General features: G+C 45.5%; 1 protein-coding gene across 1 annotated transcript in view; it reads left to right on the top strand.

Annotated features, from left to right (window-relative positions):
• The window catches only part of FRMD7 (FERM domain containing 7), an 85,546-nt gene extending 65,644 nt beyond the window's left edge, over positions 1-19,902 (top strand). The window contains exons 9-12 of the mRNA XM_073641332.1: positions 11,990-12,153; positions 13,280-13,348; positions 13,431-13,506; positions 13,708-19,902. Coding sequence (XP_073497433.1) covers positions 11,990-12,153; positions 13,280-13,348; positions 13,431-13,506; positions 13,708-14,799 — 1,401 coding nt within the window. The 3' untranslated portion in view covers positions 14,800-19,902. The remainder of the gene's footprint in view (positions 1-11,989; positions 12,154-13,279; positions 13,349-13,430; positions 13,507-13,707) is intronic.
• Positions 19,903-23,560: the final 3,658 nt, after the last annotated feature.

A 23,560-nucleotide genomic window follows, 5' to 3' on the forward strand; every position in this document is an offset into this window, starting at 1 on the left:
CCAGGGGGATGCAGAAATGCTCAAAAAAAATCCGAAGCATTTCTGCATTGTGGGCACATATCCTTACATTAATTGTATGACTCAATATTGAGCACACGTAGCCATCTATATACAGCGGGAGGCCGCACGTAGCCATCTATACACAGCGGGAGGCCGCACGTAGCCATCTATACACAGCGAGAGGCCGCACGTAGCCATCTATACACAGCGGGAGGCCGCACGTAGCCATCTATACACAGCGGGAGGCCGCACGTAGCCATCTATACACAGCGGGAGGCCGTACGTAGCCATCTATACACAGCGGGAGGCCGCACGTAGCCATCTATACGCAGCGGGAGGCCGCACGTAGCCATCTATACGCAGCGGGAGGCCGCACGTAGCCATCTATACGCAGCGGGAGGCCGCACGTAGCCATCTATACGCAGCGGGAGGCCGCACGTTGCCATCTATACGCAGCAGGAGGCCGCACGTTGCCATCTATACGCAGCAGGAGGCCGCACGTTGCCATCTATACGCAGCAGGAGGCCGCACGTTGCCATCTATACGCAGCAGGAGGCCGCACAGCGCCATCTATACGCAGCAGGAGGCCGCACAGCGCCATCTATACGCAGCAGGAGGCCGCACAGCGCCATCTATACACAGCAGGAGGCCGCACAGCGCCATCTATACACAGCAGGAGGCCGCACAGCGCCATCTATACACAGCAGGAGGCCGCGCAGCGCCATCAATACACAGCAGGAGGCCGCACGGCGCCATCAATACACAGCAGGAGGCCGCACGGCGCCATCTATACACAGCAGGAGGCCGCACGGCGCCCCACCAGAGACAGCGGGAGGCCGCACGCAGTCACGCACACACAAACATACAGACATATACATACACGCATAAACACATTTGAAACACAAAAATACATATAAACAGACATCACACAATGATATCTGCACACACACAGACTCACAGACTCACCATCCCCCGGCTTGGCTCCAGTCCTCTCCAGTGGTAAGTAGCAGTACAGGGCGCGCACTGCGTGACGTCACAGCTAGGAGACACGGCCGCGCACAGCGCCGTGTCTCCTAGCAGTGACGCGGACGGGCCAACACACAGGGAAGTTAACTGCTGCAGTGCTGGCCCGGCCGGAGAAGAAGCAGCAGCCGTGCGCCGCTGCTGGGGGAGCGGTCCGGGGGCCCCCCCGCCACTGTCTGCCAGTATGTGCCGCGGGGGGGGGGGGGTGGAGCCACCAGGCCAGCTTGGGGCACAAACACACACAAAAAAACACACACAAAAAAAAAACACGCTCAGGCGCCGCCCTCCCCGAATTCCGGCGCCCTAGGCACGTGCCTACAAGTGTCTAAGGGCAAATACGGCCCTGTCCCCATGTCTTTTGAACACTGTCACTATCGTTTTGGGCTCTTTTTAGTCTTTCTACAGACTTCCGGGGGTGCCGCCGCAAAAATGCTCGGGTCTCCCATAGACTAACATTGGGCTTGTTGCCCGGGTCGAGCACCCGAGTATCACGGTGAGCTCGGCCCGAGCTTCAAGCACCCGAGCATTTTAGTGCTTGCTCAACACTAGTCACAAAGCTCGATCGACAAAAAAAATGAAAATGTCACGGGTTTCGGAAAATGGTGACACACAACCCCCAAATTTTTTTTTTTTTTTTTTTTACAAATTTCTGTTTTCTTTTTTCCACCACTAAAATAAAAAAAAACTGGACATATTTTCTATCACCGTAGTCGCATGGAGGAGTAGAATAATATTTTTAGGTCATTTTTACACCAACATTTACACCGTAAAAACAATTCCCAAAGAACAATGTCAGAATTGCTTTTTTTTTTCCACAATTTCACCACACTTGGATTTTTTTTTCCCATTTTACAGTACACTATATAATAAAATGAATGGTGTCATTCAAAAGTACAACTCGTCCTGCAAATAACAAGCACTCATATGTCTATGTGGACAGAAAAATAAAAAAGTTATTGATCTGAAAAGAAGGGGAGGAAAATACGAAAACGCAAAAACGGAAAATTGGCCGTGTCGGGAAGGGGATCATGATAGGATGACTCTACTCATCTTGTCCCAGTCTGTACAAAACTGGCAAACGAGAAAATGGAAACAGTGAGCCTCAGCCCATTGTAGCTACTTTAGTGGCCAGTATGATAACTGGAGTATTTCAAGATATAATTTTTTTTAAATGGATACCCCCTACCCTGAGAACGTTAAAAATGTAAAAGCATGTTTATTATTAAAAATTTGATTTAGATACTTTTTCTGATAATACATTTGCTTATGTTACCTGTGTAATTTTGGGAGAATAAAAGAAAATACAAAGAAAATGAGAACTTAATCAGAATTTACCCCTCGAAGGTATTAGAAGCGCTTTATCAGCCTTTTAATACCCTCTTTAATTATGCTGTTTTAGCCCTAAATGCTAAATAGAAGTTTTTAAAAACTAAGTTTAATTTATGTCATTGACTAAAGCTTACCTGCTGATTAGTGATGAGCGAACGTGCTCGCCACTACTCGGTACTCGCCCGAGCATCATAGTGCTCGACAAGCTCGGCGAGTATTTCCGGGTTGCTCGGGCTGGAACTCGGGTCCCCTCCCTGCATGTCTGGTGCTCTTTAGAGAGCCAATGAACATGCAGGGATTGCCTGCGATGCACTGTAATGCCGGAGCCATGTTGGTTGTGGGCATTACAGTGATTGGCTGGCCGCACAGCGTCATCAGGTCTATATCAGATCTGGCGCCGCTGTGCTCGTCACAGTCACTCCGGATCAGACAGTGTATGGAGAGGTGCTGCTGAGCTAGGGAGAGATTTGCTTGTGTATTAGGAAGTGTAGGGAGAAAAAACGTACATTACACATATCCATCTTAACAAACAGTCCTTTTGAGTGCTAACTAATACATCTGCAGAGATATCAGGCAGGCAGTGTATATAGCAGACTGCAGTGCATATAGCACAAGAGGCTCCATTCCAGTTCTGCCTTCTGCTGCTGTTAGATATTTCTGGAAATAGGCCCAGGTCTCAGGGGCCAGGAATAATTTTTTTGCATCTTAATCCTCATTATTTGCTTAAAAAGCAATCCAGAGAACACGTTTTTTTCTGCGCCATTTGCTTGTTGGCACTGCAGAATACAGCCAGGTCCTTTCCATATTACAGCGCTAAAAATCCATCTATTCAAAACTGTGTTTTCTCCGTCACACGGCTCACATATACGTTTTCAGAAAATACTGCCTTTTCTGGCCTCCATTAAATTTTTTTTTCAGTGTGTCAGCAAAGTTTTTGACACTGGTTTGCTGTTCAAAACAGTTACCTACAGGCCAGGTATTGAAAACTGTGTTTTCTCCATCACACAGATTACATATATTTTTTCAGAAAATACTGCCATTTCTGGCCTCCATTATAAAAAAATTTCAGTGTGTCAGCAAAGTTTTTGACACTGGTTTGCTGTTCAAAACAGTTACCTACAGTCCAGGTACTTAAGACTGTGTTTTCTCCGTCACACGGCTCACATATACGTTGTCAGAAAATACTGCCATTTCTGGCCTCCATTAAAACTTTCTTTCAGTGTGTCAGTGAAGCAATTCACAGCAGTTTGCTGGTCAAATTACTTACCTACAGGCCAGGAATTTAAAACTCTGTTTTCTCCGTCACACGGATCACATATAAATTCTCTCAAAACTCAGTCATTTGTAGTGAGCGTGGAAGATACTGTCCTTCAATTAAAATGGGCAAGGGACGGGGAACTGGACGTGATGATAATGGTGCATGCAGAGGCCGAGGACAAGGCCGTGGGCAAGCCGAAATTGTGCCATAACAAACACCCACATCTTCTCACCTGACCTTCCTGTCCCAATTTCTAGGGGACCGCAGCACACCACTATTGAACCCAGACCAGTGTCAAAAGGCTGTTGGTTGGATAGCGGATAATACTTCCAGTCACTTAGCCACCACCACCACCACCCTGTCTTCCACACGGTCAAGTCTCAGTAGCCATGAGTCTGGACCGCATATTCCTCACCCTGATCCTCCTTCCTCCCACCATGCCGAGTACCCAGAGACAACTGATCCCACACTTGGACACTCTGAAGAGCTGTTCACTTTTCCATTTATATATTCGGGTGTCTTGCCCGGTCCACTTGAAGCGGTGCAAGAGGAGATCGCCTGTAGCGATGCCCAAATATTTGAGCAGCCACGGTCACACGAAGGTGACGGTGGGAAAGTGTCACAAGAGGTGGACAATGATGAGACACAATTGCCAGAAAGTCAGGAGGAGTACCAGGGTGCGGAAGTGGAAGACGAGGTGGTGGATGATATAGCAACTGACCCAACCTGGCAAGAGGACATGCAGAGCGAGGACAGCAGCACACAGGGGGAGGGAGGCAGAGCTCCCCAACAGGCAGGAAGAAGCAGTGCGGTGGCCACAGACAGAAGGCAGGCAACCGTTCCCCGTAACACCAACACGAAGGAAGTTGCCAGTACAACTGTTAGGTCTTCCCGAGTCTGGTTGTTTTTTAAAGACTCTGCCGATAACCCCAAAAAGGCCATTTGCACCACGTGCCAGGCCAGCATCAGTAGGGGTGGCAAAACGACAAGCCTGACCACCACCAGCATGATCAGGCACATGGCAGCAAAGCACTCGACTTTGTGGGCTGAACCCCAGGGTCCAGGCACAGTGTCTGCGGGTGGCACCATTGCTTCTTTCTCTGTTGTGCATGCAAGCCAATCCCCTGTCCATGGCGCATGCGAAGATGCCTCCTGCCCTGCACCTGTCGTTGCACACTCTCAAGTAGCAGCATCAGGAAGCACGTCCATGTCCTTGTCCCAGCGCATCGTTCAATTGTCCATACCCCAGTCCTTGGAACGCAAGCACAAATATGCAGCCAACGCCCCACAGGCCACACTACTAAATTCTCACATTTCACGACTGCTTGTGCTTGAAATGTTGCCTTTTAGGCTCGTGGAGACGGAAGCATTCCGCAACCTGATGGCGGCGGCCGTCCCTCGGTACTCGGTCCCCAGCCTCCACTATTTCTCCCGGTGTGCCGTCCCCGCATTACACAAGCACATGTCCCAAAACATTAGTCGTGCTCTCAACAACGCAGTTACTGGTAAAGTCCACTTTAGCACGGACACGTGGACAAGTGCTTGTGGACAGGGACGGTACATCTCGTTGACGGCACACTGGGTTAACATTGTGGAAGCCGGGACCCAGTCGGACATTGGGATGGAACACGTCCACCCGACGCCAAGGATTGCGGGCCCTAGGTTAATCAGGGTTGCCCCCACGGTCTACAGCTCCTGCACCTCATCCTCCTCAGCCTCCTCCTCCTCTTCAGCCTCCATCTCCGAAATGACCACATCAGTCACAAGCTGGAAGCACTGCCTCGGCCAAGTGGCAACAGGCTGTGCTGAAGCTAATATGCTTAGGTGAAAAAACGCACAATGCTGAAGAGTTGTGGACAGCTCTGAAAGAGCAGGCAGATCTGTGGCTCACACCGCTGAACCTACAGCCAGGCATGGTCGTGTGTGAAAATGGCCGGAACCTGGTGGCGGCTCTGAGGGGAGGAGAGCTCACACACGTACCATGCCTGGCCCACGTGCTTAACCTCGTTGTTCAGCGGTTTCTCAAATCCTACCCGGAGCTGCCGGATCTGCTTGTTAAAGTACGCCGCCTGTGTGCCCATTTTAGAAAGTCAGCTACAGCTTCTGCCGCCCTTGCCGTGTTTCAGCAGCGTTTGCAGCTTCCGGCTCACAGACTGGTGTGTGATGTCCCTACGCATTGAAACTCTACACTGCAGATGTTGGGAAGGAATTGTGAGCAGAAGAGGGCAGTTGTTGAGTACCAGCATCAACAAGGCTGTCGGTATTCAGTTCAGACTCCACACATAAGACCTCAGGAGTGGACATGGATGTCAGACACATATACCATCCTCCAAAACTTTGAGGACTCCACCGAGATGGTGAGCGGCGATGACGCCATAATTAGCGTCACCATCCCGCTTCTCTGTCTTCTGAAACGCTCTCTGCTCACAATCAAACAGAATGGATTGCAGGCGGAGCACGATGAGATGGAGCAAGGAACCATACAGGGTGATTACACACAGCCAAGCCTCATCTCATCCCAACGTGTATTGGGTGACAATGAGGAAGAGGAGGAGGAGGAGGAAGGACAGGAGCTAGTTTCATGCACTATAGAAGGTACTACCTGCACAGCTGTCATACCGTCTGTTCAGCGTGGATGGCCAGAGGACAGAGAGGAGGAGGAGGAGGAGTAGGCGAGCATGGTCAGTCATCCTCTTGGTGAGGACACGGAAGTCTTGCCTGTTAGTAGTCTGGCACGCATGGCAGAGTTTATGTTACGCTGCCTTTCTCATGACCCTCGCGTTCTCAAAATTTTGGGTGACAGTCATTACTGGTTGGTGACACTTCTAGACCCACACTACAAGGAGAACTTTATATCTCTTATTCCTGAGGCAAACAGGTCTACAGAAATGGGGCTGTACCAGAAGGCCCTTGTTGCGGAACTATTAAAAAAAATTCCTATCTGAAAATGCTGGCGGCAGAGGGCACACTTCGTTGGACAACCAAGGAGTACAGGCGAGAGAGACACAACTTCAATCCAGCAGAGGCAGGTGAACACTGTCAAAGTTCTGGGAGAGTTTTCTCAGACTCTCCCATTGGACAGGCCCTGAGGCGCGGGGTACTCTCACAAGGAGTGCAAAGTTTGGGAAGATGCTGAGGGAGTACCTTGCCGACCATACCAACATCCTCTGTGATTCCGCTGTGCCTTATAATTATTGGGTATCCAAGCTGGATACGTGGAATGAACTGGCTCTCTATGCCTTGGAGGTACTGGCCTGCCCTGCCGCCAGCGTTTTATCAGAGCGGGTTTTTAGTGCCACTGGTGGAATTATAACTGATAAGCGCATCCGCCTGTCAACTGAAAATGCTGACAGGCTGACTCTTATAAAAATGAACAAGGGCTGGATGGGCCAGACTTCTCAACACCACCAAATGATAGCGTAACATAAACTCAAATCCAGTGTCTTTTCTTGGGAGGTGTATTCCCATGCACCTTTTCACACCCACACATGGGTATACGCTTCCTGATTCTGGCTATTTGCTCTTGTCCTCCTCCTTCTCCTCATCCTCCACCACCATATCACCAGGGTGACCGTGGTCCGTGATGCAACACCCACCTAATTTTTTTAAAGGGTGTTTATGATGCCCGTAAAAAAAAATTTGTATACAGTATGTTACCCCTAGGGGTAAATGTTTGTCAGCCCATACACTTAGTGCATGGGCATTACAAGTATAGGAGGCCCGCACCTTTCTAATGGGAACATTTTTTATGAGGCCCTCCTCCACGTCTCTTCCAAGGGGCATTGAAGTGCCTCCAAATTTTTGGCAGCCCTTGCATTCACTGCATAGGCCAACACTATGGGAGACTCTCTCCTTTCTAATGGGAATTTGTCGTTACTGTGGCCCTGCTTCATGTGTCTTTAAATTCTTAGTGGGGTTTTTCCTAAAATTGGTCAGCCGTTGGACTCACTGCATACCCTATAACTGTATAACAGACCCTCTCCTTTCTAATGGGAACATGTCGTACCTTGTTACTGTGGCCCTGCTCGTTGTGTCTTTAAATTCTTAGTGGGGTTTTTCCCAAATTTTGGCAGCCCTTGCAGTCACAACATGGGCATTACCACTATAGGAGACCCGCTCCTTTATAATGGGAACATTTTTTTTTACTGAGACCCTCCTCCATATCTCTTCAAAGGGGTATTGGGTTGCGTCCAAATTTTTGGCAGCCCTTTCAGTCACTGGATACGCAATAACCGTATAGGAGACCCACTTGTTAATAATGGGAACAACAAAGCATAGCCGGCTGATGGCTCTCTAACAATAGCTAAGGCTGACTGCTGACCTTTTAAGAATAGTAAGGGCCGTCTGATGTCCCTATAAAAATAGGCTTTATGACTTTCAGAGTCCCTCCATCATAAATAAAACAGGATGTGTCACACACCACATTGCCAGATAAGGTTGTTAAATGTTAAAATGACATTTCCCGGTGAATGCATTTGTCTTAAAAAAACCCGTAAGAAAACCAAAACAATAGGATCTTTCTTTAGTAGAAAAAACAGCGTCACCAATTTAACAACAATGTAATCACATTGTTCAGCTCATGCATCTCCTCCTCCATCTCCGAAATGACCACATCAGTCACAAGCTGACAGCACTGCAGCACTGCCTTGGCCAAGCGGCAACAGGCTGTGCTGAAGATAACATGCTTAATTGACAAACCACCCAACGCTGCAGAGTTGTTGAAAGCTGTAACACAGCAGCCTGATCTGTGGCTCTCACCGCTGAACATACAGCCAGGCATGGTCATGTGTGACAATGGGCGGAACCTGGTGACGGAGAAATGACAGTCGGGGTAGATGCGGTTTCCCTCTATGCCAGTCCTATCACCGAGCTAAAGAATATGGCTGTGGTGAAATACAACTCCCACTGAGAAGCTGTTTCAGATTGAAAAACATTGTGCCCACCAGAGGATTTGATTCTGAGGGCTAACCTTTCCCCCCTGCTCAAGAGCCCCATAGCAGCTGCAAAGTTAGCACTATCATGAACTCTCCTGAGGTAGAAGCCAAGACACACCAGAGGATTCTCTGGTGGGACTGTCCAACCCTGCCAAGAAGCAGTCTTGGCTAAGAAAAGTGTGTGGAAAGGTTCCCGGACACTCTATGGCTGCTTTTTTACTGAGAAGGAAACACACGCAAACACGGGGAGAACATACAAAGTCCTTGCAAATGTTGGCCTAGCTTGGATTTGAACCCAGGATCCCAGCGCTGCAAGTCTTCAGTGCTAACCACTGATCCAATATGCTGCCGTTCACCCTCTAATATCTAACAGGCTGGAGAAACTTGCACCTACTGCCACTCTGTCTTCAGCTCCTTTGTGAGAAAATGTATTTGGGCAGCCACTCAGTCTACCAAATAAAATTCCTGAGAAGGAAATTGGGGATGGCTTCGCTACTGGTACTGGGGGCAGTGCTAATACCATGGCGTCGTACCATAGTTTGCTGGAAATATTCCAGGCTGGTAGGAGGCAAGCAAATTCCCACAGAGAAGTACCAGCAGTAATGTTCAGGGACCCGCGCTTGTAGAAGACGGAGACAACACCGGGAGAAATAGTGACGGCTGGGGACCGAGTATGGACATGAGGCATGTGGTTGTGAAAAGCTTCCGCCTCCACGAGCCTTAAAGGCCACATTTCAAGTGAAAGCAGCTTTACAGGACTTCCTGTGAGAAATGACACGCTGGGTAGATAGGGTTTCCCTCTATGCCAGTCCTTTCACCAAGCTAAATACAACTGTCAGCAAAAAAAGTTGTGGACTGGCTCCGTACTGTCCCTGGCCACATTCACCTGTCCACGTGTTTGTGGTTAGGCGGTCCTTCCCAGTAAGTGCGCTGGGGAGGGCGCGGGTAATGTTGTGGTACCCATGCTTGTGGAAGGCGGAGGCGATACCGGGAAATATAGTGGTGGCTGGGGACCGAGTATGGACACCCGGCCGCCGCCGGCATCAGGTTGTGAAAAGCTTCCTCATCCACGAGCTTAAAAGGCCATATTTCAAGTGCAAAAAGCTGCCCAGAAATCTGGCAGTTTAGTGTTGCGGCCTGTCGGTGGGTGGGTGGCTGGCTGCATACTTGAACTTGCATTCCAAGTAACAGAAAACTAAGCTGATGGTGGCCTCTATCATCATCATGGCCTCACCTCGGCACTATGAACTCTCCTGTAGGAGAAGCCAGGGCCCGCCGGAGGAGTCTCCGGTTCTCTGGTGGGCCCGTCGAACTCTGCCGAAAAGCAGCCCTGGCTAAGAAAAGTGTGGAGGAAGGTTCCTGGACACTCTATGGCTGCTTTTTTAATGTGGATCGGCCATGCTTATGCATGTTAATTCTCAAACCGCATTACAGATCAGGCCATTGTCCAACTCTGTATTCAAGAAATTAAATGCGCAAAGAAAGATGTGTGTGTGTCAAAGCACCACTGACAAGGGCGAGTTGATGTTGGTTGGGCTGCCATTGCTTCTGTAACAAGCTGCATTACAGGACTTCCTGTGAGAAAAGACATGCAGGGTAGATACGGTTTCCCTCTATGCCAGTCCTTTCACCGAGCTAAATACAACTGTCAGCAAAAAAAGTTGTGGACTGGCTCCGTACCGTCCCTGGCCACATTCACCTGTCCACGTGTTTGTGGTTAGGCGGTCCTACCCAGTAAGTGTTGTGGGACCCGTTCTTGTGGAAGGCGGAGGCGATACCGGGAAATATAGTGGCGGCTGGGGACCAAGTATGGACACCCGGCCGCCGCCGGCATGAGGTTGTGAAAACCTTCCCCCTCCACGAGCTTAAAAGGCCATATTTCAAGTGCAAAAAGCTGCCCAGAAATCTGGCAGTTTAGTGTTGCGGCCACTGGGTGGGTGGCTGCCTGCATACTTGCGCTGGCATTCCAAGGAATGGGGTAGGGACAACTGAACTCTACAATGGGACAAGGACGTGGACGGTGATTGTTGTAAGTCTGCAACGACAGGTTCATGGCGGGAGGCATCTTCGCATGCGCCAAGGATCACTTATGATGGGCACACTTTTAGGCAGTGACCTGGAAGTCAGAGGTGCTTCCAGAGGTCTTCCCCATGCTGTTCCCATGACTTTTCAGCACTGTATGCATGTGTCTGATGATGTGTCACACACCACATGGCCAGATAAGGTTGTAAAATGTTAAAATTACATTTCCTGGTGAATGCATTTGTCTTGGATGAAAGCAATGCAAAAGTGCAAAAGCCCATCAAAAACGCTACGTGTGAACACAGCCCAAGGTGTGGAGGAGCATTTTTGTTTTTGGTTATTTATTTTGCTTTATATACATTGTACATGTCATGGAAAGGATGTTCCTTAACATATTTCCCAGGAAAATCCATTTTGGTTTCGTTTTGGTATGCTTTATTGTGAGTCCGTAAAAGTGGCCTAATACTTCTGACAACGTTGTTGACAGAAGTCACCTGGGAGTCAGAAATGCTTCCAGGGGTCTTCTCTATGCTGTCCCCATGTCATTTGAGCTCTGTTCCCATCGATTTGTGCAATTTTTAGGACCTCTGTAGACCGCCGGGGGTAGCCGCCTGAAAAATGCTCGAGTTTCCCATAGACTTACATTGGGCTCGTTGCTCGGGTCGAGCATCCGAGTATTCCAAATTGCTCGACCCGAGCAACGAGTACCCGAGCATTTTAGTGCTCGCTCATCACTACTGCTGATTTTTTTTTCTTAAAGGGAACCTGTCTGGTCCCCCCATGCCCTCCAACCCAGCAGCATTCACATATGCATTACTAAATTCCCTGCCTAACCAATGTTATTCACTTAAATCCACATTTAAAAAAGGTATTTATAAGCTCCGTTTTTCATATGGTAATTAGCCCTTTGACTAGTCGATGGGGCGTTAGTTGCTCCCGATTAGTCGGCCCTCTTTGCATGTTATCACGTCCCGGTAGGTGTCATTGCATGATTTGCTAGAGGTCATCGCCAGCTCCCTGCATATCTCGCGCATGCACATGGCTCTATTTGGCAACGTCATTGCAACTCTGAAGCTAGGTGTACGTTTCCCGGCTTCAGAGGTGCACTGCGCATGACCGAAAGTGGAGAAGATGTACGTGAGCAGTCTGAAGATGTACGTGGGCGTGCGCAAAGTTTGCAGAGAACTGGTGAAACTCCTGTTTCATCAGAGGCTCAGGCTGCTGCTTTTTCCCTCCCTCATATTTTACCCTGCAGGTCTGTTAGGAAAATAAATTGGGGAAAAAAAGCAAGTCATTCCATCCCGGTACAATAGAAAGATTATAAACTGCAAACATTTTCTTCATTAGCTTGTAGAGGATCAGATTGCTACTCTCTTTATGTTTGGAACCACCTCTTCATTCTCTTGTATCATTTCTTTTCTAGACCTTGTGTAAAGACACTTTAGAGTTCACTATGGTAAGTCGAGATGTGTGTAAAGCCTTTTGGAAGACTTGTGTGGAGTATCATGCCTTCTTCCGCCTATCTGAAGAGCCCAAATGTAAGCCAAGACCTTTCCTCTGCAGTAAAGGCTCGAACTTCCGCTACAGGTAAAAGACAATTAGTCAAGAGTTACTGGAAAATAACAATTTCTTTTTAGAATCTTCATTATAATAAAACGTGAAAAAGGCAAAAGTGAATATGATGGGGTCCGGTATAAATTGATGATGGGTTTTTAAAAGTAATTTCCTCTACTAGGAGCAAGATACCATAATCTGAGTTAATATTAGTTGTAAAAAAAAATTTGCGAAGGCTCCATTAAGCTAATTTCTGTACTGCACAACTATTTATGGACTTTATGCATGAGAATATCTTATAAAGGCTATTCTCTTGTTCTTTAAGGATTAAAATGTGCAATTTACTTATTAACAATCCTCTGTATTCTCAAGATTGTAGGACTTTTTAATTTTGTTTACTGCCCCTTGCCTACATTACTGGCCTCTGTGGTGACAAAACACATGCAGTGCACACAAGCTCTTTTTTATAGAGCTTGTAAGTGGTGCTCTGAAGCTAGCCACATCATTGGAGTGCACTATTCGCTCCTTATCCTGGACAGCTTCAGTCCCCTTAAGCAAAGCTGCCTAGAAGAGACCACAGTTTTTCTGAAATGTCAAACAGGAGTGCCCCCACCATCCAAGAGCAGGAAGGCGGGAGATCAGTGCACTCCAGAAAACAAGATGGGACAACCCCTTTAACACATGACACTAGTCAAGTGTCATGTGCATAAATATCTATGTGTTGAATACTGTGCTAAACACCATGTCCCAGATTCAAACTGATTATACCAGATTTCTAGCATCAATCGCTGCAAGAGTCAAAATTTTTGAGCATCGGAGTTGTGCAAAAATTTTGTGACTTGGCGTTTTGCCTCCAGTTTTGGCCATATCCGCCAAAATGGGTGAAGCTGGGGCAGGACAGGGCACAACGACATCCGCTTGCCAAGTTCATGGCTTGCTGTGGCATGCCTTATGCCCCAAATCTTACGTCAGTCCTTGACTGGAGTAAAATTTGTGCCGAGACGCACGGAGGCGTCTGATTCATTAAGAGGCACCTATTTCATTACAAGGCGTGAATTCCCTCGTTAAGACCGGCGTGAACAACATCAGTCTTTATGAATTGACCCCTATGTTTTCTTTCATTTTATCTTTCCCATTCCATATCTTTGATTTTCCTCAGTGGGAGAACCCAAAAGCAGTTGTTTGATTCGTGGACTAAAGGAAAAGCAAAGAATCTTCCCTTTGAAAGGTAAAGTGTTACATATCTAAAAATCACGTATCGGCTCACTGGTTAACGCACTTTAAGACAGATTTTTCTATTTAAAATCCAGAAAACATTTACAAGCAAATCTTCACGAAAGACAATGTAGATCGTCCCCCGACCTCCTGACCGAAGTGGCCAAACAGGTAACACATCCCTAAAATGTATACAAATCCACATCTACTTATAGAATTCATCTTTAGTTTAATACTGGTAAGGGCAGAAGCAATGTGGTCTTCAGACTTACTACCCCTCCTATAGGATTAAGGAGCACTATACCAAAAAGTAACATAATATTTGAGAATCACTGAATGCATACTGACCATGTTTGTCTGTCCGTCCTCCAGCCCAATGACTTGAGCCTGCTATACACCAGCAGACCATGCTCCAGGAGCGTCAACAGTGTGGGCTGGGATCCACTTCTAGACAGGCATAGAAGAAATTCGGCCATTGAAGTCATTTTTACTACAGAGGTTGAGCGTTCAAAACCGGAGGTGCTGGAGCAAGAATCTTTGCAGCCGTCAAAAAGCAGTTCTTCATTCCCTGGGTGCAGCTACGGTGACATAGCCAGCGGGTTGTCTCAACAGCGTCCATATAGGAGACCATTGTCTTGTTATGAGGAAACTAATAATTTTTCTGGGAATCGTAAAAGTTCTTCTGAAGGCAGCATGAGGGAGACAGTTCCTGCATCACCAAGGACATATATCGATATGGGTCCTACTGCGAGACACAAGTTCTACAAAGGTCCTCCCAGCATATACTGCTACACCGATGGCATATCGCCAATACCAGCTCAGACAGCCGCAGTAGTTGAGGAAATTATAAGACTTACTAGCCAATCTAAACTTTTTGCAGGACAAGCAGCGGACAGGAGTCCAAGTGCCAGAAGGTTAATGGAATATCATCAACCAGTTTACCCTCGGACCAGTTGCAAAAGTAGTTCAGGCATGGGATCCCAGGTAGAAACACAAATGACAAATGTAGAAGATGATCAAGAATCTTATCCTAAGAGATCTTGGAGTCATTCAGACATGAAATCTGAAGGTTTTACCCATGGTTCAGAATTCAGACCTCTAGGTCCCTACCCCATACTTAGTAGAACATCGAGTGTCTCAAAGAACCCCCTACCTCATCAGCTTCCTCCGTTACCACTTCCACCGCCACCATTACCACCACCTCATCCTCCATCAAGCTCAAAGAAAGGTCCACAAGTCACAGAAAGATATGTATACAGTGGGACTGAATCAAGTGACTCAGAATCAGAGATTATAAATCCATATTACTACGCTGTATTTGGGAAAAACATAAGACATCCCATGGCGAGAGTCAGATTGTCCTCGGGCAGCCTTCAACTAGAAGACGAGGAAGACCTCCCCTTTAATATTCGTGCATGGGAAAGCAAGAAGCCGAAGCAAGAGTGGAAACATTTTCATACCTAAACTCTACATCCTCCTTTGACCATCATTTTTCACTTATATATAGAAATAATCTATGTAAAAAGTTGAGAAACTTGGTAAATATATTGCTTTACTCACATTTGCACTCGCCCATATTACAGAGCTGCATTACCAATTCTGCTGGTCTGCTCAGTTGTCAAGATTTCTAAAAACAATCATCGGGAAGGGCATCAAATCATCGCTGAATAAAGGTCATACTTACTAACGCATGGTTACAAAGTTTTAACAAGGGGGGGATGTTTCTTCTTGTGGAGGGCGCTAAGCCGGTGTTAGGAGACTTATAAGCCATACAATGCTCTTCTGGGAATTAAAATATGCAAATAGCCTCTTCAAAAGGAAGAGGACTTGATCTCTGACATCACCTATTGGATGTAGCAATCCTAAAAATCAATAGTGACCCTGTAATGAGCCTTACTCATGACTTAAACCTCATGCAGACACCCGACTTTTGCATACGAGTGCTAGCCTTGATTGTCACGGACAGCACTTGTACCTATGAGTCTATGGGGCAAGTCACATACCCGTGATTTTTTTGTGGACCGTGTGGTTCGTGGAAAAATCGCTGAGGCATGTCAGATTTTGATAAAAGGGTTGGATCAAAATCAATGCAAGTCTATGAGTCAGTGAAAAAAAAAAAAAGACTGCACTCTGATGCTATCCGAGTGCTGTCTGATTTTCATGGACTGTCAGAATGGAGAAGGTGGAGAAACTTTTTTGGAATTGAAAGTGTGATCCAAAAGAAAAAATGGTCCGTTTTTCTCGTATGTCGAAAATCGGATGTCTGAATGAGGCCTAAGGATAAGAAGTAAAACCAGAAACTCCATTTGCAGACACGGTGTTTTGGGGTGTTGCCCCTCTTCAGTGCAAAGTATGAGAACTCATTTGGCTGGGTGAGAGGCCTCTGACTGGGAGCCTAAGAGGGAACATTTCTCCTTGTGGAGAGCGCCAAGCCATGTAATGTTCCACCGGGAATTTATATATGCAAGTAGCCTCGTTAGAAGGAAGGGGACTTGATTGCTGGCACCATCTATTGGATGTAGCAATCCTAAAAATCAATATCGACCCTTTAACCCTAGAACGCATACCTGGGGCCTCGCAGGCCCGCCCTGTTAATTGTTCTCTATTTTCTGCAAGATTACTTTAGTTAGAATTTTGAAACTCTAGGTATTCCTCAGGTATATAGTTGTTTGTCATTTTTGTTTGAGTTATTCCATGTTATTTGCACACGGGCCTAAAATGCCCCAGGTATGTGAAAAAGTAGATTTTTATGGTCATGCGTTCTAGGGTTAATGAGCCTTGCCGTGTGACTTAGGATAAGGCCACGGCCCCACTATCAGTATTTGGTCAGTATTTTTTCTCAGGAGTGGGAGCCAAAACCAGGAGTGGGTGATAAATGCAGAATTGGTGACTTGTTTCTATTATACATTTTCTCTGATTGTTCCTCATCTGGTTTTGGCTCCCACTCCTGAGAAAAAATACTGACCGAATACTGACCAAATACGGATAGTGGGGCCGTGGCCTAAGAAGCCAAACCAGAAACTCAATTTACAGCCACATGTTTTGGGGTGTTGATCCTTCTCAGTGCAAAGCAGGAGATCTGATTTGGCTGGGTGAGAGCCTTCGAACTGGGAGTCTAAGGCAAACATTCTCCTTTTGGAGAGTGCCAAGCTAGTGTAAGGAGACTTATAGGCCATGCAATGCTCCTGAGAGTTTTAATAAAACTATAAATATTGACTTTGGAATTTCTACATAGAAAAGGTGGCACCAGAGATCAAGTCTTCTTCCTTTTAATAGGCCATTTGCATATTGAAATTTTAACCATGTATTAGTAAGCATGGCTTCTTTACAGTGATGTGTCATCACTCAGACTCACTCCCGACAGGCTGAGTTCACATACTGCATTTTGACAGTTGTTCCAAATTCAGATTACAGTAAAGCATCTGGTATAAAAGAACAAAATATACATATAAAAAAAGTTTTGTACAGAGCCTGGATCAGCAAGAAATGCTCAGAGATTTCAATTCTGCAACTTGCAGAATTGTGAATGCAGCTCTGGACTGTAATTTACACACAGAATCTGGATAAGTAATGCCATGCATTTACGAAGTTAATTTTGATGTACATCAATTCAATGTGTAAACCAAACAATAGGGTCCAAACATGACCACATTTTAAAGGCGTACTCCTTGATCGTGAAGTGATGGTATATTGGTTTACAATCAAAAGGATCCAACCTCTAGAAACTCCAATGATCCCGAGAATGAAGGAGAGGCAGAGTTTTTTTTTTTTATCCCCCCTGCACAAAGGTTTTCCCAACCATGAGCTATGTGGGGAACGACAGCTTGAATTGGGCCTGCGGCCCTACACAGCTGGGTTGGCAGCAATGCCAGGGAAAACAATTGATGCCCCGTCTAGCGCAGGATCAGCGGAGTCTCCACAGGGCAGACCTCCGCTGATCATAGTTATAGCATATCCTAGAAATACCAGATGAACATGAAAGCAATTAATATTCAGAATAGAGAATTATATGTTTCTTAGAGAATTTTATGTCCCTGAAAACTGTGCTAGAACGGTTGATCTATGTAATTGCCACATGTAACAGGTAAATTCAGGCAGGTCTCCTATGAAACAAAAAGTTTTACTCTAGGCTAAAGTTTTGCCTTAATGCTATCAGTAAATAAAATGATGTTTTGTATGACCACAGTTCCTACTTAAACTTTAATGTGATCAGTTCTTATCACATTTTTCAGATTTTTTTTTTCTTATTATTCTATAAACCTTGGTTATGAATTTTTTTTTCTGTGTATGCTGTACCTATGTTCTTCTATCATGGTTTCCACTATACGTGGCCTGACGCACAAGCAGATTTGTTTTTTTTTCTCTTCCCACAATTTTTACATAGAGGGGAGAAAAAAAAGCATGACAAAAGCAGCAGGTGTAAATACGAGCATAGTGTCCATCTTCAGCGTCTTACAGGCCCAGGACATTTCTGAAATAGAATACCGTGGATAAATATGGCTCCTGAGGATTCACACACAAAACTAAATGTGAACAAAGTCTAACTTTTTTCTTTCTGTTTTTTCTATGGATATTATAAGACTGCATGCTTGAGTTTTACGCACCTTATGAAAATAAATGGGGCCTAAGTGGTCAATTACCAAACTAGAAGAGGCGTTTACATGCTTTCATGATTTCAGAATTTGAGTTTGTGCATTAAAGAATTAAAAGAATGAGAATCCTTTGGAGATCTGAGTTGTCATGTGCAATCATGGTGTGATTAAAAATTATATTGGAGGAATTGTCCACTACTGGACATGTGGCACCGAGGTGCTGCATAAAATCAGAATGTATACTTACCTCCTGGTCCGGCACTGCTCTGAGCCTTGTGACCCCCCAGCAATCAGGTGATGTCATGAAAGCAGTGAGACTAGGCTAAAATTGTATAGTATGAAAGTGGTAATTTAGAGGGGAATTGTGATGGTGCCTCTGTTCAGATCTTTATTTTAGCCAAGGTGGAGTTTCCAAAGTGTCTCTTACGCTAGAAGACTTGTCCTGCGCTGCATTACACACACAACACAGTGATTTATATGGGCACTTTTTAATAACTTGTTTCCCCTGTGCAGGCAGTGCAGGAAACCCACACACTTACGACCAGCTTTCTCCACAGATCAGCTTATTAAACAAAAATAAAAAGTATTGTCAAGGGCCAATCTCATAAAAGTGCTACTTATAACAAGTGCCAAATGAGCAGTTGGCGCAGTAGTATAGCGCCATTTTTTCCATGGCGCTTTACATCGATAAAGGGGTATACATAAAAAACAAATACAATAATCTTGAACAATACAAGTCACTGACTGGTACAGGAGAGAGGACCCTGCCCACGAGGGCTCACAATCTACAGGGGATGGGTGAGGATACAGTAGGTGAGGGTAGAGCGGTTCGTGCAGCGGTATGGTGGAGTGAGGGTTACTGCAGGTTGTAGGCTTGTCGGAAGAGGTGGGTCTTCAGGTTCCTTTTGAAGGTTTCCATGTTAGGCGAGAGTCTGATGTGTTGGGGTAGAGAGTTCCAGAGTAGGGGGGATGCACGGGAGAAATCTTGTATGCGATTGTGGGAACAGGAGATAAGAGGAGAGTAGAGAAGGAGATCTTGTGAGGATCTGAGGTTGCGTACAGGTATGTACTGGGAGACTAGGTGACAGATGTATGGAGGAGACAGGTTGTGGATGGCTTTGTATACCATGGTTAGGGTCTTGAACTGGAGTCTCTGGGTAATAGGGAGCCAGTGCAGGGTTTGACAGAGAGGAGAGGTCGGGTAATAGCGGGGGGGACAGGTGGAGTAGTCAGGCCGCAGAGTTTATGATAGATTGGAGGGGTGAGAGAAAGTTAGAGGGGAGGCCACAGAGCAGGAAGTTGCAGTAGTCGAGATGGGAGATGCTGAGGGCATGCACTAGTGTTTTTTTTTTGCAGATTCTTGACTAAACAATGTACAGATCCAGGTCGTCACCTAGTGCTTTAATTGGTTGAACACTGTAGCGCATCTTAGGCTGTGTGCTCACAATGCGTTTTTTAAGCGTTTCCGCAGCGGCAAAAATGCTGCACAAATGCATGGTAGAAGGCCTGCCATGTTCCCCAATGATAATCCACATGTGCTGTGCACATGCTGCGGAAATTTCCAGTGCGGATTATCATTGCGGAAAAAAACGCAGCACTACCAATTATTTTGCGGAAGCGCTGCGTTTTCGCCGCCATTGACTTGCATTGGAACGCATGGAATCCACATCACCGCATCTGTACATGCGGAATACATGCGTTCAATGTGCGGATGGTACCCGGGTGTGGAGGACAGGAGACTCTCCTCCGGACCCGGGTACCATAGAACCTGTAAAAAAAAAAAAAAAAAGAATATGATAAAAAATAAATATGATATTTTCCTTCTGATGGCCCCCGGTGTCCTTGTCTTCGCTTGCCGGCAGATCGTGGTGGACTGAAGGACCTGCGCTGACGTCATTTAGTCATGTGACGGCAGGTCCTTCAGTGTAGTGTACCGCGATCTGCCGGCAGCCAGGACGGAGCGAAGCAAGACTGCGGGGACCATCGGAAGGTAAGTATAGATTTTTTTTTTTTTTTTTAACATTCTTTAAGGTCACACTATATAAATCCATGCCGTTTGCATGGATTTATATAGTGTGACCAAGTTGTCAGGCACTTTCCAAGTGATGCTAAAATCGCTTGGAAAGCGCTTGTCAACCCGCATGCGGAAATGCATGTGAAGAACGCTTCACATCCGCATGTCCCTGGCAGGAAAAACGCATGTACAATCCGCATGTACAATCCGCATGTACAATCCACATGTGTTTTTTCTGCCAGGGAGATGCAGAAACGCTCAGGAAAAATCCGGAGCATTTCTGCATTGTGGGCACATAGCCTAACACTTATGGAGGGCGCACCAAGCTATCCATGTATCCTGTCCAGTTGACATATACTAGATCGGTTATATAAGGTTTACTATAAATTCATTATCTCCATGTTGATAGTGGACAGTTTTTTCTTTTAGCAATACTGGAGTAAGGCTATGTGCACATGTTCTGGATTTACAGCAGAAATTTCTGCTTCAAATCCTGATGTGTTGGCAGGAAATACACTGTGTAAAATACTTTCATTTCTGATGCAGATTTTCCCCACTCAGTATGAGTGAAATCTCCTGCAAAAACGCTGAAAGAATGGACATGCGGCAGATTTAAATCTGCAATGAAAAAATAAGCACCGTGTGCACGAGACTTCAGGGTTCTCATTCACTTTGCTGACACTAGGAAATGCTTCAGGTTTTGTGACAAATCTGCGCATAAAAAAGCGACAAAAAAGGAACGCGTGCACAGATCCTAATACTTAAGTAATATTGTACAGTAAGAAAAATGATTTAGTAATAGTAAAGATGTTGTCACTTTCTGACTGTGCAACAAGTTCAGGACAACCCAAAAAAAAATTAAATACATGCAATAATTCATGTCTGAATACATTCAATAAGAAGTTGCCCTGTCACCATAGATACATTCATTAAAAAAATAAAGTAAGAAGAAACTTAGGGGCTGATTTATTGAAGTAAATTTTCTTTTCTTATCTTGTGGTATTTGCTGAAGTTTTTTTGAATTTGTGAGTGCATTGCAAAATCACACAAAATGCTCTTTATTTTTGTCTTTAACCTGTTGTTCTTGCAACTTTTCAGCATCAAAAGTCACATTGTTTGAAAAGCTGCAGAAATGCACCAAATTAAAAACTTTTAGAATCCTTACTCCACGCACAGACTGGAGTGAGAGGCACCAAAAAATGGCAGCATTTGGTAAATGTCGCATTTCATGAATCGGTCTAAAACAGCTGGATAAGCAAAGTTGTCAAGGTAAAAATTTAAAAAAAAAAAGCCAAAAAAGAGAACTTAAAAAGTGTAGAGAAAATAAGGTGCAAATACTAAAGCCACTAAAAAGGAGTAAATTACTTCAGAACAATGGAGGAAAAACAATGATTAATCAGGGCCATAGTTTATGACATGGACAGGGTTAAAAGCACCGCTTCCTATTTGGTTATACAACCTTTGGTAACTATGACACCCTCCAAAGATTTATTTGAAGCCATCAAGGACTCTTGTAGGTGTTTTTTTATTACACAATAAAAGGTTTGTGTGTTATAACCTTAATCCCCTCCCTGTCTAGTTGTTCTAGCACTTCCCTAACACTGCACAATTCTTTTTTTCTTGATAATCCTGCTGTAGACCTGATATTAAGTCAAACATTGCTTTCTTCCATAAGGGAACAAATTTTGCACTAAATTCTCTGATCTCATCAATTCTGTAACACGTTCCAGGTCGCCAGCCTCAGAAGCAGCAAAGCAGCCCCACAACATCTTGGATCCTCCACCGTGCTTTACTGTAGGTAGGGTGCTCTTTTCTTCACAGGCTTTATAAATAATTTTCCCAAACGTTTGGCAAAATTCAATCTCTTTTATAAGGCTTTAAGCAGTAAAGCGCTTCTTTGGTTTTCACTTGTAAAGATTTTTCATTCAGAATGCGGCATATGATCTACTGTCAGTTGAGACTAGTGTTGAGCCACCCCCGTAGTGTTCGGGTTCGGTTCGTCGAACACCGGGATGTTCGAGGAACTGTTCGTCGAACTGTTCGTCAAACTGTTCGTCAAACACCTTAGAACACCGTCGAACACCGTTAAAACCAATGGCAGGCAAACAAAAACACATAGAAACACATAGAAAACACCTTCAAAGGTGTCCAAAAGCTGACAAACTGCTCAGAAGACGCTCTATTTAAAAAAGCCGGCCGGCAATTCAGCAGCGGCATACACCGGTACCCGACAATTTAGACAAGAAGGAATAGAGCATCACACATAGATTAGATAGATAGAAACATGTCAGTCACATATATAATAAGTACAGTGATAGTGTTGCTTACTGTACTTGTCATTTAGTGTAAAGGATTTATTAAAAAAAATATTAGTGTTTTCATGCACCGTCTCTTTAAAAAAGCCGGCCGGCAATTCAGCAGCGGTACCCGACAATTTAGAACAGAAAGATAGATAGAAACATGTCAGTCACATAGATAAGAAGAACAGTGACAGTGTTGGTTACTGTACTTGTCATTTAGTGTTAAAATAAAGGATTTCTTAAAAAAAAAAAAAATTGGCGTGGGGTTCCCCGTAATTTTAGTCTCTAGGTTAAGCAGACGGCTGGGGCAGATGTTTGAAGCCTGGGAAGGGGGTAATACCCATGGAGCTTCCCAGGCTACTAATATCAGCCCCCAGCTGAATACCTAGCCTTTACTAGCTATTAAAATGGGGGACCCCCAAAAAAATGACGTGGGGTCCCCCCTATTTTAATAGCTAGCAAAGGCTAGGCAGACTGCTGGGGGCTGATATTAATAGCCCAGGAAGGGTGCCATGAATATTGGCTCCCTCCCAGGCTAGAAACACCAGCCGTCAGCCGTCCCAGAAATGGCGCATCCATAGGATGCACCAATTCTGGCACTTAGCCTCGCTCTTCCCACTGCCCTGTAGCGGTGGCAGTGGGGTAATAGGGTTGGGGTTGATGTCAGCTTATAATGCCAGCTGACATCAAGCCCAGGTTAGTAATGGAGAGGCGTCTATAAGACACCCCCATTACTAACCCCATAGTCAAAGTTAAAAAAAACCATGGGGTCAAGCCAATATTAGACATGACCGCCATGAATTTCTAGTAAAGTATTTTAAAAAAAACACAACACCCAGAATAAAGTCCTTTAATTGAAATAAACACACAATTCTTTATTGTTCTAAATTAAACCATACTTACCATCACGCCCATTCCAGCTGAAGCCAACGATCTCCTGCAATAGAAGAAAAATAATAAAGCAACATCATCCTTACCTTTCGATGGTTCCCAGGACAGCTCCAGCTCTGCTACATCGAGATGATAGGCTGGATCACAGCAGAAAGCTGCCATCCAGCCTGTCATCCCGCAGACACTGAGAAGCGCAGGCATGCTTGCGCTCCTCAGTGTCAGGCTGTGACGGCATCCAGATGAGCCGAGGTCATGTCCAATGAACTCAGCTCACCTCATGTACGTCACTGACAGCGTGGGAAAATTCTCCTGCACTCAGCGCTTCAGCGTGAGAATTTTCCCATGCTGTCAGTGACGTGCATCAGGTGAGCTGAGTTCATTGGACATGACCTCGGCTCACCTTTATGCCGTCACAGCGAGACACTAAG

Source organism: Phyllobates terribilis, unplaced genomic scaffold (genome assembly GCF_046119375.1).
Source record: "Phyllobates terribilis strain yellow unplaced genomic scaffold, ASM4611937v1 Scaffold_7__3_contigs__length_470593459, whole genome shotgun sequence".
NCBI classification, from domain to species: domain Eukaryota; kingdom Metazoa; phylum Chordata; class Amphibia; order Anura; family Dendrobatidae; genus Phyllobates; species Phyllobates terribilis.